Source organism: Ranitomeya variabilis, chromosome 2 (assembly GCF_051348905.1).
Source record: "Ranitomeya variabilis isolate aRanVar5 chromosome 2, aRanVar5.hap1, whole genome shotgun sequence".
NCBI classification, from domain to species: Eukaryota; Metazoa; Chordata; class Amphibia; order Anura; family Dendrobatidae; genus Ranitomeya; species Ranitomeya variabilis.
The window spans coordinates 198377974-198393481 of record NC_135233.1 but is presented as its reverse complement, the minus strand read 5'-3'; the positions used below and the strand labels follow the sequence as shown (position 1 = coordinate 198393481).

General features: G+C 52.4%; 1 protein-coding gene across 3 annotated transcripts in view; it reads left to right on the top strand.

Moving 5' to 3' along the window:
* The window catches only part of LOC143804887 (ATP-dependent RNA helicase DDX25-like), a 58122-nt gene that overhangs the window by 8891 nt on the left and 33723 nt on the right, over window positions 1–15508 (top strand). For all 3 annotated transcript variants that reach the window (XM_077283438.1, XM_077283440.1, XM_077283439.1), the window contains exons 6-9: window positions 12910–13024; window positions 13396–13564; window positions 13847–14084; window positions 14168–14330. In XM_077283438.1, the coding sequence (XP_077139553.1) occupies window positions 12910–13024; window positions 13396–13564; window positions 13847–14084; window positions 14168–14330 (685 nt within the window). The remainder of the gene's footprint in view (window positions 1–12909; window positions 13025–13395; window positions 13565–13846; window positions 14085–14167; window positions 14331–15508) is intronic.

The following is a 15508-nucleotide window of genomic DNA, read 5'->3' as shown; positions in this document are numbered from 1 at the left end:
CAGCAGGGGAACAGCTGGCGGTGCTGAACCCCACTGACACATTGGCTGGTGTTTTTCTCTGTGCAGCTAGCAATACCGGGCCCCAACTGGCGGTGTTAGAGCCCGGGGTCAGCAGGAGGAGGAGAGGGAGCAGAGTGTAGGCCGAAGCCTGCACTGGCGGCAGCTTTTGGGTGTGTTGTGCCTGCGTGGCAGTTGCAGGACACGTTGCCGGCTGCACAGCAGGGGAACAGCTGGCGGTGCTGAGCCCCACTGACACATTGGCGAGGTGTTTTTCTCTGTGCAGCTAGCAATACCGGGCCCCAACTGGCGGTGTTAGAGCCCGGGGTCAGCAGGAGGAGGAGAGGGAGCAGAGTGTAGGCCGAAGCCTGCACTGGCGGCAGCTTTTGGGTGTGTTGTGCCTGCGTGGCAGTTGCAGGACACGTTGCCGGCTGCACAGCAGGGGAACAGCTGGCGGTGCTGAGCCCCACTGACACATTGGCGAGGTGTTTTTCTCTGTGCAGCTAGCAGTACCGGGCCCCAACTGGCGGTGTTGGAGCCCGGCCTCTGCAGGGGGAGCAGAGTGTAGGCCGAAGCCTAATCGAACCAATTTCAAAGGTAACCTTTAACCCCCCCTCAGGGGTTACAAAGTAGAAGAGCCACATAGTTCATGCAGCAGCAGTGCTGCACAAGTCAAAGGTTGCTCTTTTCATTTTTCTCCTTGCACACGCTGAATGAAACACGCATAACATTTAGCCCTTTATACAGTCAAATTGTGTTGGAGGCGCGAGTTCCCTTTGTAATGAGACGCAGCACAGATGTCAAGAATCCCACCTTGGTGCTGGGTGCAGCCTCCTGAGCGTTGTTATTTGCTGTACAGGAGTCTGCGCTGTCGTGTTATCCCCTGGCCTAGCGCTGTTAGCGCTGCCCATCTTCTGGCATCATGTAATGTCGGCCGTTGCGGTTCGCGATGACCATGAATCCCAGCCCCGCAGTGTCTTAACATTGTTAAAACACTGCGGGGCTGGGATTCAGGGCCTGGCGCAGCACATATGTTCGCCTCTCGCACTCTGGTCCTTACACCCGCTTCAGACTGTGCGGCGTCAGCTGGTCCCTTATCGCATGCCACGGCCAGGAAGCCGCACAGTCTGAACAAGGCGGAAGGAGCTGAGGGACAGGCGAACTGATGCACTGATCATGCCCATCAATCACACCCTCGCAGTCCCAATAAATAAGACAACGAGGGGCGTTGTGTGGGTCAGGGCGGCCGCAGAGGCGCAGGCAGCCAAACAATGATGCCAGAAGACGGGCAGCGCTACCAAGGGGGTTGCAGCGTGTCATTACAAAGGAAAGTCACACCACCGGGACGGTTAAATGGTCACACAGAGGACACATTTCAGACGTGTTTTCAGTTCCACATGTGCGAGGAGAATACGTTTATGAGCCACCTTGCACACATGCAGCATTACCGCTGTACAAGGTGGCTGGATAACGTAAAAACGCCTGGGGGAGGGGGGACAGGTTCCCTTCAATTTCAGTTCTGGTGTCTGCGTGGCTTTTGCAGGACACGATGCCGGCTGCACAGCAGGGGAACAGCTGGCGGTGCTGAACCCCACTGACACATTGGCTGGTGTTTTTCTCTGTGCAGCTAGCAGTACCGGGCCCCAACTGGCGGTGTTAGAGCCCGGGGTCAGCAGGAGGAGGAGAGGGAGCAGAGTGTAGGCCGAAGCCTGCACTGGCGGCAGCTTTTGGGTGTGTTGTGCCTGCGTGGCAGTTGCAGGACACGTTGCCGGCTGCACAGCAGGGGAACAGCTGGCGGTGCTGAGCCCCACTGACACATTGGCGAGGTGTTTTTCTCTGTGCAGCTAGCAGTACCGGGCCCCAACTGGCGGTGTTAGAGCCCGGGGTCAGCAGGAGGAGCAGGGGGAGCGGAGTGTAGGCCGAAGCCTGCACTCGAGCAAGTTGAAAGGAAACCTTTAACCCCCCCCCCCCCCCCCAGGCGTTTGTAGCTGAAAGAGCCATTGTGTACAGCACTAATGCTGGAAAAGGTAAACTTAGCTCTTTTAATTATGGTCCTTGCACATGCGGAACCTAACAGTTATGAAATGTGTCCCCTCACAGCGTAAAACCGTCCGGTAGGTGGAACTTTCCTTTGTCGTGTGACGCAGCACAGCCATCATTTTTACCCCCTTGGCGCCGTGCGCCGCCTCCTCAGCGTTGTTTGAATCTGTCCCGGAGCCTGCGCTGTTAGGTTAGCCCTTGGCCATGCACACATGTTGCGCTGCCCGTCTTCTGACATCATTTGGTGTCAGGCTGGCTGCGCCTGTGCGGGTGCGCTGGCCGAGATCCCGCCTCGCAGTGTCGTCTAATGTAATCCCACCGCGGGCCTGTGATCCGTGCCCGTGCGCAGTGCATATCCTCGCCTCTCACTCCCCTCCCTACGGCTTTTTCAGACTGTGCGGTGTCACGGCCGTGGCATGCTATTAGGGACCAGCTGACATCGCACAGTCTGAAGAAGCCGTAGGGAGGGGAGTGAGAGGCGAGGATATGCACTGCGCACGGGCACGGATCACAGGCCCGCGGTGGGATTACATTAGACGACACTGCGAGGCGGGATCTCGGCCAGCGCACCCGCACAGGAGCAGCCAGCCTGACACCAAATGATGTCAGAAGACGGGCACCGCAACATGTGTGCATGGCCAAGGGCTAACCTAACAGCGCAGGCTCCGGGACAGATTCAAACAACGCTGAGGAGGCGGCGCACGGCGCCAAGGGGGTAAAAATGATGGCTGTGCTGCGTCACACGACAAAGGAAAGTTCCACCTACCGGACGGTTTTACGCTGTGAGGGGACACATTTCATAACTGTTAGGTTCCGCATGTGCAAGGAGCACCACGAAAAGAGGCACTTTTTCCCTTTGCATCATTACTGCTGCACAAGGTGGCTCCTTCAGTAACAAACGCCTGGGGGGGGGGGGGGACAGGTTCCCTTAAATTTAACTTGTTGTGCCTGCGTGGCGGTCGCAGTACACGTTGCCATATACACAGCAGGGGAACAGCTGGCGGTGCTGAACCCCACTAACACATTGGCGAGGTGTTTTGCTCTTTGCTCTGGACGGCAACTGGCGGTGTTGGAGCCCAGGGGCAGGTGGAGGAGGAGGAGGTGGAGGAGGTAGGAGGGATTGCCACACACACAGCAGGGGAACAGCTGACGTTACTGAACCCCAATAACAGAGGAGGGACTGTTGACTGTGCGTACAGCACTTCTGGACGGCAACTGGCGGTGTTGGAGCCCAGGGACAGGTGGAGGAGGAGGAGGTGGAGGAGGTAGGAGGGATTGCCACACACACAGCAGGGGAACAGCTGACGTTACTGAACCCCAATAACAGAGGAGCGACTGTTGACTGTGCGTACAGCACTTCTGGACGGCAACTGGCGGTGTTGGAGCCCAGGGACAGGTGGAGGAGGAGGAGGTGGAGGAGGTAGGAGGGATTGCCACACACACAGCAGGGGAACAGCTGACGTTACTGAACCCCAATAACAGAGGAGGGACTGTTGACTGTGCGTACAGCACTTCTGGACGGCAACTGGCGGTGTTGGAGCCCAGGGACAGGTGGAGGAGGAGGAGGTGGAGGAGGTAGGAGGGATTGCCACACACACAGCAGGGGAACAGCTGACGTTACTGAACCCCAATAACAGAGGAGGGACTGTTGACTGTGCGTACAGCACTTCTGGATGGCAACTGGCGGTGTTGGAGCCCAGGGACAGGTGGAGGAGGAGGAGGTGGAGGAGGTAGGAGGGATTGCCACACACACAGCAGGGGAACAGCTGACGTTACTGAACCCCAATAACAGAGGAGGGACTGTTGACTGTGCGTACAGCACTTCTGGACGGCAACTGGCGGTGTTGGAGCCCAGGGACAGGTGGAGGAGGAGGAGGTGGAGGAGGTAGGAGGGATTGCCACACACACAGCAGGGGAACAGCTGACGTTACTGAACCCCAATAACAGAAGAGGGACTGTTGACTGTGCGTACAGCACTTCTGGACGGCAACTGGCGGTGTTGGAGCCCAGGGACAGGTGGAGGAGGAGGAGGTGGAGGAGGTAGGAGGGATTGCCACACACACAGCAGGGGAACAGCTGACGTTACTGAACCCCAATAACAGAGGAGGGACTGTTGACTGTGCGTACAGCACTTCTGGACGGCAACTGGCGGTGTTGGAGCCCAGGGACAGGTGGAGGAGGAGGAGGTGGAGGAGGTAGGAGGGATTGCCACACACACAGCAGGGGAACAGCTGACGTTACTGAACCCCAATAACAGAGGAGCGACTGTTGACTGTGCGTACAGCACTTCTGGGCGGCAACTGGCGGTGTTGGAGCCCAGGGGCAGGTGGAGGAGGAGGAGGTGGAGGAGGTAGGAGGGATTGCCACACACACAGCAGGGGAACAGCTGACGTTACTGAACCCCAATAACAGAGGAGGGACTGTTGACTGTGCGTACAGCACTTCTGGACGGCAACTGGCGGTGTTGGAGCCCAGGGACAGGTGGAGGAGGAGGAGGTGGAGGAGGTAGGAGGGATTGCCACACACACAGCAGGGGAACAGCTGACGTTACTGAACCCCAATAACAGAGGAGGGACTGTTGACTGTGCGTACAGCACTTCTGGACGGCAACTGGCGGTGTTGGAGCCCAGGGACAGGTGGAGGAGGAGGAGGTGGAGGAGGTAGGAGGGATTGCCACACACACAGCAGGGGAACAGCTGACGTTACTGAACCCCAATAACAGAGGAGCGACTGTTGACTGTGCGTACAGCACTTCTGGACGGCAACTGGCGGTGTTGGAGCCCAGGGGCAGGTGGAGGAGGAGGAGGTGGAGGAGGTAGGAGGGATTGCCACACACACAGCAGGGGAACAGCTGACGTTACTGAACCCCAATAACAGAGGAGGGACTGTTGACTGTGCGTACAGCACTTCTGGACGGCAACTGGCGGTGTTGGAGCCCAGGGACAGGTGGAGGAGGTGGAGGAGGTAGGAGGGATTGCCACACACACAGCAGGGGAACAGCTGACGTTACTGAACCCCAATAACAGAGGAGGGACTGTTGACTGTGCGTACAGCACTTCTGGACGGCAACTGGCGGTGTTGGAGCCCAGGGACAGGTGGAGGAGGAGGAGGTGGAGGAGGTAGGAGGGATTGCCACACACACAGCAGGGGAACAGCTGACGTTACTGAACCCCAATAACAGAGGAGGGACTGTTGACTGTGCGTACAGCACTTCTGGACGGCAACTGGCGGTGTTGGAGCCCAGGGACAGGTGGAGGAGGAGGAGGTGGAGGAGGTAGGAGGGATTGCCACACACACAGCAGGGGAACAGCTGACGTTACTGAACCCCAATAACAGAGGAGGGACTGTTGACTGTGCGTACAGCACTTCTGGACGGCAACTGGCGGTGTTGGAGCCCAGGGACAGGTGGAGGAGGAGGAGGTGGAGGAGGTAGGAGGGATTGCCACACACACAGCAAGGGAACAGCTGACGTTACTGAACCCCAATAACAGAGGAGGGACTGTTGACTGTGCGTACAGCACTTCTGGACGGCAACTGGCGGTGTTGGAGCCCAGGGGCAGGTGGAAAAGCAGAGGAACACAATGTAGGCCGAAGCCTGAGAAAGTCGAAAGGGAACCTTTAACCCCCCCCCCAAGGCGTTTGTAGCTGAAAGAGCCAGCTTGTGCAGCACAAAAGATGCAAAAGGAAAAGGTGGCTCTTTTCATCATGCTCCTTGCAAACACAGAACTAAACACTTATAAAATGTGTCCCATGAAGCCGTGAAACCGTCCCGGAGGTGGGACTTTCCTTCGTAATATGACGCAGCACAGCACATCATTCCTACCCCCCCGCCGCCGTGCCCCGGCTCCTCAGCGTTGTTTGATTCCGTCCCGGAGCCTGCGCTGTTATGTTATCCCGTGGCCAGGCACACTTAGCGCTGCCCATCTTCTGACATCATTTGGTGTCAGGCTGGCTGCGCCTGTGCGGCCGCGCTGGCCGAGAGCCCGCCTCGCAGTGTCTTCTGATTTAATCCCACTGGGGGCCTGGGATCCATGGCCATGCGCAGTGCATATCCTCGACTCTCACTCCCCTCCCTACGGCTTCTTAAGACTGTGCGGTGTCACGGCCGTGGCATGCTATTAGGGACCAGCTGACACCGAACAGTCTGAAGAAGCCATAGGGAGATGAGTGAGAGGTGGAGGTTCAGATATGCACTGCGCATGTCCATGGATCCCAGGCCCCCAGTGGGATTAAATCAGAAGACACTGCGAGGCGGGCTCTCGGCCAGCGTGGCCGCACAGGCGCAGCCAGCCTGACACCAAATGATGCCAGAAGACGGGCAGCGCTAAGTGTGCCTGGCCACGGGATAACATAACAGCGCAGGCTCCTGGACGGAATCAAACAACGCTGAGGAGCCGGGGCGCGGCGCCGGGGGGGTAGGAATGACGGCTGTGCTGCGTCATATTACGAAGGAAAGTCCCACCTCCGGGACGGTTTTACGGTATCAGTGGACACATTTTATAAGTGTTAAGTTTTGCGTGTGCAAGGAGCAAAACCAAAATAGCTACCTTTTTCCTTGTGCAGCATTACTGCTGCACAAGGTGGCTCTTTCAGTAACAAACGCCTTGGGGGGGGGGGGACAGATTCCCTTACATTTCAGTTGTTGTGTCAGCGTGGCGGTCGCATGACACATTGCCGGCTACACAGCTGGGGATCAGCTGACGTTACTGAAACCCAATAACACTGGGTCGTATGTTTTGACTGTGCAGACGGCACTTCTGAGCCTCAACTGGCGGTGTTGGAGCCCAGGAATTTAAGTTCAGGTGGTAGAAAGATGAACACAACAGGAGACCTGGATAACGTATACAGTGACCTAATTATTCAATCAGGAGGAGGAGTGGCAAATTCCTGCGAGATCCAGGCCTTGTTCATTTTCAGGAAAGTAAGCCGGTCAACGTTATCGGAGGATAGTCGCATGCGACGGTCAGTTAGTACACCACCTGCAGCACTAAAGACACGTTCCGATAATACACTGGCCGCAGGGCAAGACAGCACCTCCAATGCATACTGGCTTAGCTCTGGCCATGTATCCAGCTTTGAGACCCAAAACTTGAAAGGGGAAGAGCCGTCTGGGAGTACAGCAAGAGGGCAAGACATGTAGTCTGTCACCATCTGACGGAACCGTTGCCTCCTGCTGACTGGAGCCGTCTGTGATGGTGTAGACTTTTGTGGCGGGCACAGAAAACTGTGCCACAGTTGGGCCATACTGGTCTTGCCTTGGGCAGAGGCACTGCTTCTGCTCCCTCTTTGTGCAGAGCCTCCACCACTGCCTGGACGCACTGAGCTGCTTTGGAATGCACTAGCAGCACTTCTCTCAGTTGGAATGGAGAAGATGATGGAATTCACCAGTGTGTCTTGGTACTCCCGCATTTTTCGCTCCCGGTTCAACGGTGTGATGAGGCTTTCTACGTTGTCCCGGTAGCGAGGATCGAGGAGGGTGAACACCCAATAATCAGACATGTTGAGAATGTGGTCGATGCGGCGGTCGTTTCTCAGGCACTGCAGCATGTAATCCACCATGTGCTGCAGACTGCCAACTGCCCAAGAAACGCTGTCCCCTGCTGGAGGCGTGATCTCTGCCCGCTCGTCATCACCCCACCCTCGCTGTACACACTGAGTACTGGACAATTCGGTAACTCCCTCCTCTGGACGGATGTCTTCCTCCTCCATTGACTCCTCCTCATCCTCCTCACAAACTGTCCCCTGCCTACGCGTTTGTGAGGAACCACGTGGCGCTGACTGTCCAGAAGATGATGGAAATGGTGAATCCTCATCCTCCACCTCTTCCACAACATCATCCCTTAGCGCTTGCAGTGATTTTTCAAGCAGGCAGATAAGGGGGACAGTCATGCTGACTAGTGCATCATCTGCACTCGCCATCCGCGTGGAATAATCAAAGGGACGCAAAACCTGGCAGACGTCATTCATAGTGGCCCACTCTGTGGTTGTGAAGTCTGTACGGCGCTGACTGCGACTTTTTTGCGCCTGAAGCAGCTGGTACTCCATTACAGCTTGCTGCTGCTCACACAACCGCTCCAACATATGTAACGTGGAATTCCACCTGGTAGGTAGGTCACATATGATGCGATGTTCCGGCAGGCGGTGTCGGCGCTGCAGAGCCGCAATGCGCGCTTTTGCCGTGCTGGAACGCCGCAAGTGAGCACACTCTAGGCGGACCTTGTGCAGCAGTGCATCAAGATCCGGATAGTCCCTCAAAAAGCTCTGCACGACCAAATTGAGCACATGTGCCAGACATGGGATGTGAGTGAGGTTGCCGAGGCCCAGAGCTGCCACCAGATTTCGGCCATTATCACACACTACCATGCCTGGCTGGAGATTCGCTGGCACAAACCACACATCGCTCTCCTGCTTGATGGCATTCCAGAGCTCCTGCGCTGTGTGGCTACGATTCCCCAAAAAAATTAATTTCAAGACGGCCTGTTGACGTTTGGCCACGGCTGTGCTCATGTCGGTCGTAACAGGTACACGTTCATCACGGGTCCATGTGGAGGTGGACTGTGACGGCTCCTGCAGCGATGATTCTGAGGAACTGGTGTAAGAGGAGGAGTCAATGTGTACAGAATGGATTCCTGCAATCCTTGGAGTGGGCAGGACACGTCCTGCGCCACTCGCACGGTCTGTACCCGGCTCAACGACATTAACCCAATGGGCAGTGAGGGAAAGGTATCGCCCCTGTCCATGTTGACTGGTCCACGCATCGGTGGTGAGGTGGACCTTGCTACTGACGGCGTTCAGTAGCGCGTGTTTTATGTGTCCCTCCACATGCTTGTGCAGGGCAGGGACGGCTTGCCTGCTGAAGTAAAAGCGGCTGGGCACATTGTACTGTGGGACTGCCAATGACATCAAGTCACGGAAGCTGTCAGTCTCCACCAGCCTGAATGACAGCATTTCCAGTGACAGAAGTTTGGCAATGCCTGCAGTCAGAGCCTGTGCTCGTGGGTGGTTTGACGAGAAAGGCCGCCTTTTCTCCCATGCCTGTACTACCGATGGCTGTAGACTGGGCTGGGAGTGTGTGGATGACTGGGAAAGTGGCGCTGCGGGTGGAATTACAGCGGGTCTCTGGACAACAGGGACAGAGGTTCTTCCACGGCGATCCTGGGAGGAAGCCGAACCAGCTGCGTGTGAGCTAGAGGAAGAGGCAACACGAGCTGAAGAGGTGGTAGCTGCCGCTGTTGGTTGGCCTACCTCTTCAGTGTGTTTTTCTAACTCCGCCGGGTGCCTGTTGCGCACATGTTTCCACATGTTGGAGGTATTGAGGTTGCTGACATTTCGACCTCTTTTGACTTTTTGATGACACACCTTGCATCTGACATAGCAAATGTCATCTGCAACTGTGTCAAAAAAGGACCAGGCACTGCAAGTCTTGGGAGCGCCCTTTTTTGCTTTGGGAAGAGACATGCTCCTAACGGGTGCCAAAGCGGAGGCTGCAGGATCCGCAGTCTTCCCCCTCCCTCTCCCTCTTTGGGCCGTACGGGGAATCTCTTCCTCAGAGCTGCTCCCACCACCTTCCTGTCCCTCACGCCAAGATGGGTCGAGGACCTCATCATCTACACTACCCTCTGCCCCCAACTGCTCCTCCTGGGTAGTCTCAGCAGCAGAGCACGCACCAGTAAGTGGCACCTGAGTGTCATCATCAGCTGATGCGGCCTGCGATGTGGTGACCGGAGCCACTGGCCCACCCGCCTCTTCAGAGGAAGACAGAAAAAGCTGTTGGGCATCACTGCACCCTGCCTCTTCTTCCATTTCTCCAATGCTGCTTGGCTGGCCCCCTGTTTCCAAGCCAAGAGATTCAGAGAACAGAAGTAGAGACGGCTCCTGTCCTGGGCTCTCTGTCTGCCTGGGCAATTTGGCAGGTGGTGAAGAGACAGATGGCTGCTCTCCAGTGCTCTGTGTCTGAGAGGATGTGGCACTAATGGAAGTTGATGCATTAGCTGCCATCCATCCGACAACAGCTTCAATTTGTTCTTCACGCAGCAGCGGTGTACGGCGCTCGGACACAAAGCTTCGCATGAACGACTGTTGCCTGGTGAAAGTGGGTGCTGATGAGTCACCGGTGCCCGCAGCAGGCACAGAATCCCCACGTCCCCTCCCTGCTCCGCGATGGCTCCCACGCCCACGTGCCTTACTCACTGCCTTCTTCATCTTGGTTGACTGATAAAGATAAGCAGAAAAGTACTAACGGATTTGTGTGCTTATTCCTGAGCAACTCCTCCTAACAGGTATAAGAAACACTAATTATCTAAAGTGTGGACTAGACTTTAATATGAGCTAATGTGGCCTACACAAATGTAAAGTGGTGTAAATGGTGTGTTTGGTGAACTTTATTATTTATTTATTTTTTTGGGGCTGAACTGACAACAGATAGAGCTGCAGTCACACGGAGACCGTGCAGACAGACGTAAACGGCGCTACAAGGCCCAAAAACCTCCCTCTACGTTATCCTATGTAGTGTTTTTCCACAAATTAGGTGGAGACGGGTGGAAAGACACTAATAGGATTTTTTTGAATAAATTAGCAGCAGACTACACTACTTGGAAAAAAAAGAAAATTGATTTGGCGGTATGACGCAGTGAACAACCCTGAGCTGGAGACAACCAGGCTATAGCTGCTCACAGACTACAGGGCGAGCTGCAGTCACACGGAGACCGTGCAGACAGCCGTAAACGGCGCTGCAAGGCCCAAAAACCCTCCTCTACTTTATCCTATGTAGTGTTTTTCCACAAATTAGCTGGAGACGGGTGGAAAGACACTAATAGGATTTTTTTAAATAAATTAGCAGCAGACTACACTACTTGGAAAAAAAAGAAAATTGATTTGGCGGTATGACGCAGTGAACAACCCTGAGCTGGAGACAACCAGGCTATAGCTGCTCACAGACTACAGGGCGAGCTGCAGTCACACGGAGACCGTGCAGACAGCCGTAAACGGCGCTGCAAGGCCCAAAAACCCTCCTCTACTTTATCCTATGTAGTGTTTTTCCACAAATTAGCTGGAGACGGGTGGAAAGACACTAATAGGATTTTTTAAAATAAATTAGCAGCAGACTACACTACTTGGAAAAAAAAGAAAATTGATTTGGCGGTATGACGCAGTGAACAACCCTGAGCTGGAGACAACCAGGCTATAGCTGCTCACAGACTACAGGGCGAGCTGCAGTCACACGGAGACCGTGCAGACAGCCGTAAACGGCGCTGCAAGGCCCAAAAACCCTCCTCTACTTTATCCTATGTAGTGTTTTTCCACAAATTAGCTGGAGACGGGTGGAAAGACACTAATAGGATTTTTTTAAATAAATTAGCAGCAGACTACACTACTTGGAAAAAAAAGAAAATTGATTTGGCGGTATGACGCAGTGAACAACCCTGAGCTGGAGACAACCAGGCTATAGCTGCTCACAGACTACAGGGCGAGCTGCAGTCACACGGAGACCGTGCAGACAGCCGTAAACGGCGCTGCAAGGCCCAAAAACCCTCCTCTACTTTATCCTATGTAGTGTTTTTCCACAAATTAGCTGGAGACGGGTGGAAAGACACTAATAGGATTTTTTTGAATAAATTAGCAGCAGACTACACTACTTGGAAAAAAAAAAAAAAAAAAAAAAAAAAAAAGAGAACAGTACTGTATGAGGCAATGAACCACCCTCCCTGAACTGAATACAACCAGCTATGGATGGCCTATGTGGCTGCACTCAGACTAGAGAGTGGGCTGCACTCACACACACACACACACAGACCTTGCAGATCGCTGTGAAAACAGCGCTACAAGGCAAAAGCAAGGTGAATAGTAGGTGAACACAGCGGTTGCTAAATTAGCCTTTGGAAAGCACAAAGAAGCAAATCGCTATCTCTAAACTGTCCCTCAGTCAGCAAACAGCGTCCTGTCACTAACTGAATTCACAGCAGAGTGATCGCAAAATGGCGCCAGCAACTTTTAAACTGCATCATGACATCATTTCAGCAGCCAATCACAGCCTTGCCAGTACTTTCATGCCCTCCATGCTAAACAGGGTGTGCCCACACTTGGAATCATTCTCATTGGCTGAATTTCTGAATTTTGAATCTTGGAACTTCCGATTCCGGTATCCGATACGCGGCAAGTATCGGAATCCCGGTATCGGAATTCCGATACCGCAAGTATCGGCCGATACCCGATACTTGCGGTATCGGAATGCTCAACACTAGTGATCAGTAACCTGCTGCAGTCCAGATCTTCTTACACTACAGCTCCCAACATGCCCTAACACTGGCCCAGCCTGTGTCTGCCTTGGCATGCTGGAACTTGTAGTTTCCTTCAGTTAGTGTATGTTCACATGATGCAGATTCATTGCACACATTTCTGTCCACTCCCAAATATCTGAGTGGGGCTAATTCGGATGAACAAGAAAGGTGGTGATATTCCTGCTGCAGTCCCTCCTATGCCTACACCACGGGCGTCACACCAGGCTCCTCGGGTTGAGGACTGACATTCTCCCCGGTTGATTCTTGTTTTTATTTTTTAAAGCTGAAACCGTCCTCTTTAGCGTTTTCGGTGCAGATTTTCCTTTTCTGAAGAGTTGTGGATTTTTTTCCTCCTGAAGTGTCCTTTGTGGCCATTTCATTGGTCAGGGCTTAGATTGGAGAGATTTCCTATCAGATGTGATATGTACTTTTTTTTGTTTGTATTTTTTTTGTGTGTGTTCTTTTTTGTTTTTGTTTTTTTTCTGAAAAAACAAAAAAAACCTCCTGTGAAGAGCAAAGTGAAATGATTTTAGCACAGATGCCAGAAAAATGGAGGTGAGCTAACCCCTCGTTGCTTTCTTGTTCCCGTCCTCAGTGCATCTGCCTCAGTCCCACATTTGAGTTGGCGTTACAGACGGGAGAAGTCCTGAAACAGATGGCGAAGTTCTGTGAAGGAATTGACGTGATCTTTGCCATAAGTGGGAACACACGTGAGTAGCGTTGCTGTATATCAGAGCCGAGTCTGCAATGTTTTGCCCTTTGCGGATACATTTGCACTTCACTTTTACATTTTGGCCCCAATATATCATCATTCAATAAATGGTAATAACTGTACAGTATAATTCCTGCCTTCTATTAAGGGTCTGTTCCTGGTTCTGCAGCTCAGCTCCTATTGAAATGAATGTGATCTGAACCACAGTACTTGCAAACGGCCACTAGATGGCGAATGGAGCTGTAGTCTTTTATTATGTCCTACTACTACCCTGAGCTATGGATCAGGAATCTCATCCTCCTCCAAGTATAGAAGATGTATGGAGCATTTCAGCTGCAAATTGATTTTTTTTTCACTATATTTTTTCAGCAACCAGAATCGAATCTCAGATCATTGTAGGAACGCCGGGAACGGTAATGGACTGGTGCTTCGAGCTCAAGCTTTTCAACGTCAAAGACATAAAAGTATTTGTCCTGGATGAAGCCGACATCCTTATCGGCTGCCAGGAATATTCTGACCACAGCGTCCGAGTGAAGCGGTGAGTTTCCCGGGACAGAAGGGGGCGTCTTTTTAATGTTCGATACTTCCATCACCTGTCACTCACTCATGGCAGCCACAGTCTATGTAGGTGTAATGTATCATAACTTTATGGACGTTGAACCTGTGGGACCCTCAATGATCAGAAGATTAAAGTGGGCCACACATTGATATAGTTCTGCACTATTGCCATGTTTGCAGGCCTCAGTGCTGCGGTGCCTGAGGCACGGGTGCTGCGGCGCCTCTTCTTCTAGGGAAGTCCTGACCTGTCTCCTCCCCGCAGGGCGATGCCACCCAACTGCCAGTTGATTCTATTTTCTGCCACCTTTGATGAGTCCGTTTGGTGTTCTGCCAAGAAGATTGTTCCAAATGCAAACACCATAAAAGTAAAGAAGGAGGACATGACTATGAAAAATATTCGCCAATTTTACAAGTTTTGTGAAAGTGATGAAGAAAAATTCTTGGCATTAACCTATATGTATGGGTCAATGACTATAGCGCAGTCAATCATCTTCTGTCAGGTACAGTCCCATCTCGGACCATGTAACGCCCACTGTCAGAAGTAATTTCTGTGACACCAATCAGTGTTTCTTTTGTTAAATAGAATCAGAAAACTGCAGACTGGCTTTCCCGAGAAATGGCTAAAGATGGACACCAGGTGTCTCTGCTGAGCGGAGAACTGTCGGAGAACGACCGAGCAAATATCATCCAGAGATTCCGGGATGGCAAAGAGAAAGTTCTCATCACCACCAACGTCTGCGTGCGAGGTAAGACCACCGAGGACGCATCCTGACCCACCAGCCTGAGGGTTACTTATGTCTTATCACATTTGTAAGAGATGCTTATGGCAATGGACCTAAAAGTGCAATCACTGTGTACATACAATACATTACTAACCCTGAGTTATGTCCTGTATTATACTCCAGAGCTGCACTCACTATTCTGCTGGTGCAGTCACTGTGTACATACATTACTGATCCTGAGTTATGTCCTGTATTATACTCCAGAGCTGCACTCACTATTCTGCTGGTACAGTCACTGTGTACATACATTACTGATCCTGAGTTATGTCCTGTATTATACTCCAGAGCTGCACTCACTATTCTGCTGGTGCAGTCACTGTGTACATACATTACATTACTAACCCTGAGTTATGTCCTGTATTATACTCCAGAGCTGCGCTCACTATTCTGCTGGTACAGTCACTGTGTACATACATTACTGATCCTGAGTTATGTCCTGTATTATACTCCAGAGCTGCACTCACTATTCTGCTGGTGCAGTCACTGTGTACATACATTACATTACTGACCCTTACTTACCTCCCGTAATATACCCCAGGGCTGCACTCATTATGCTGCTGGTAGAGTTGATGTGTACATATATTACATAATCCTGTATTATACTCCAGAGCTGCATTCATTGTGCTGCTGGCTATTCCTACATCTGTTTACCTTAGTATTAACATTATCCAAAATGCTATTAGAGCAACATTTGTGCAGACACTGAACAAGGAGGAGATCCTAGTAGACCTCCGCTCTGAGGATCAGACGGATCCGGCTTCTTATCGCCCAATCTCATTATTAACAATAGATATCAAAATCGTGGCCAAAATGTTGTCTAATCGTCTTAACAAGGTGATAACGACACTAATACACCGGGACCAGTCCGGTTTTCTGCCCAATAGGTCTACAGCATGTAATCTTAGACGATTGTTTCTCAATATGCAGGTAAAGTCAGACAATATGGGTCAGAGGGTTGTGGTGTCTTTAGACGCCGCTAAGGCTTTTGAATGTGTGGAATGGCGTTATTTGTGGGTGGTTATGAAGGCTCTGATGGTGTGGAATGGCGTTATTTGTGGGAAGTTATGAAGGCTCTGATAGTGTGGAATGGCGTTATTTGTGGGTGGTTATCAAGGCTCTGATAGTGTGGAATGGCGTTATTT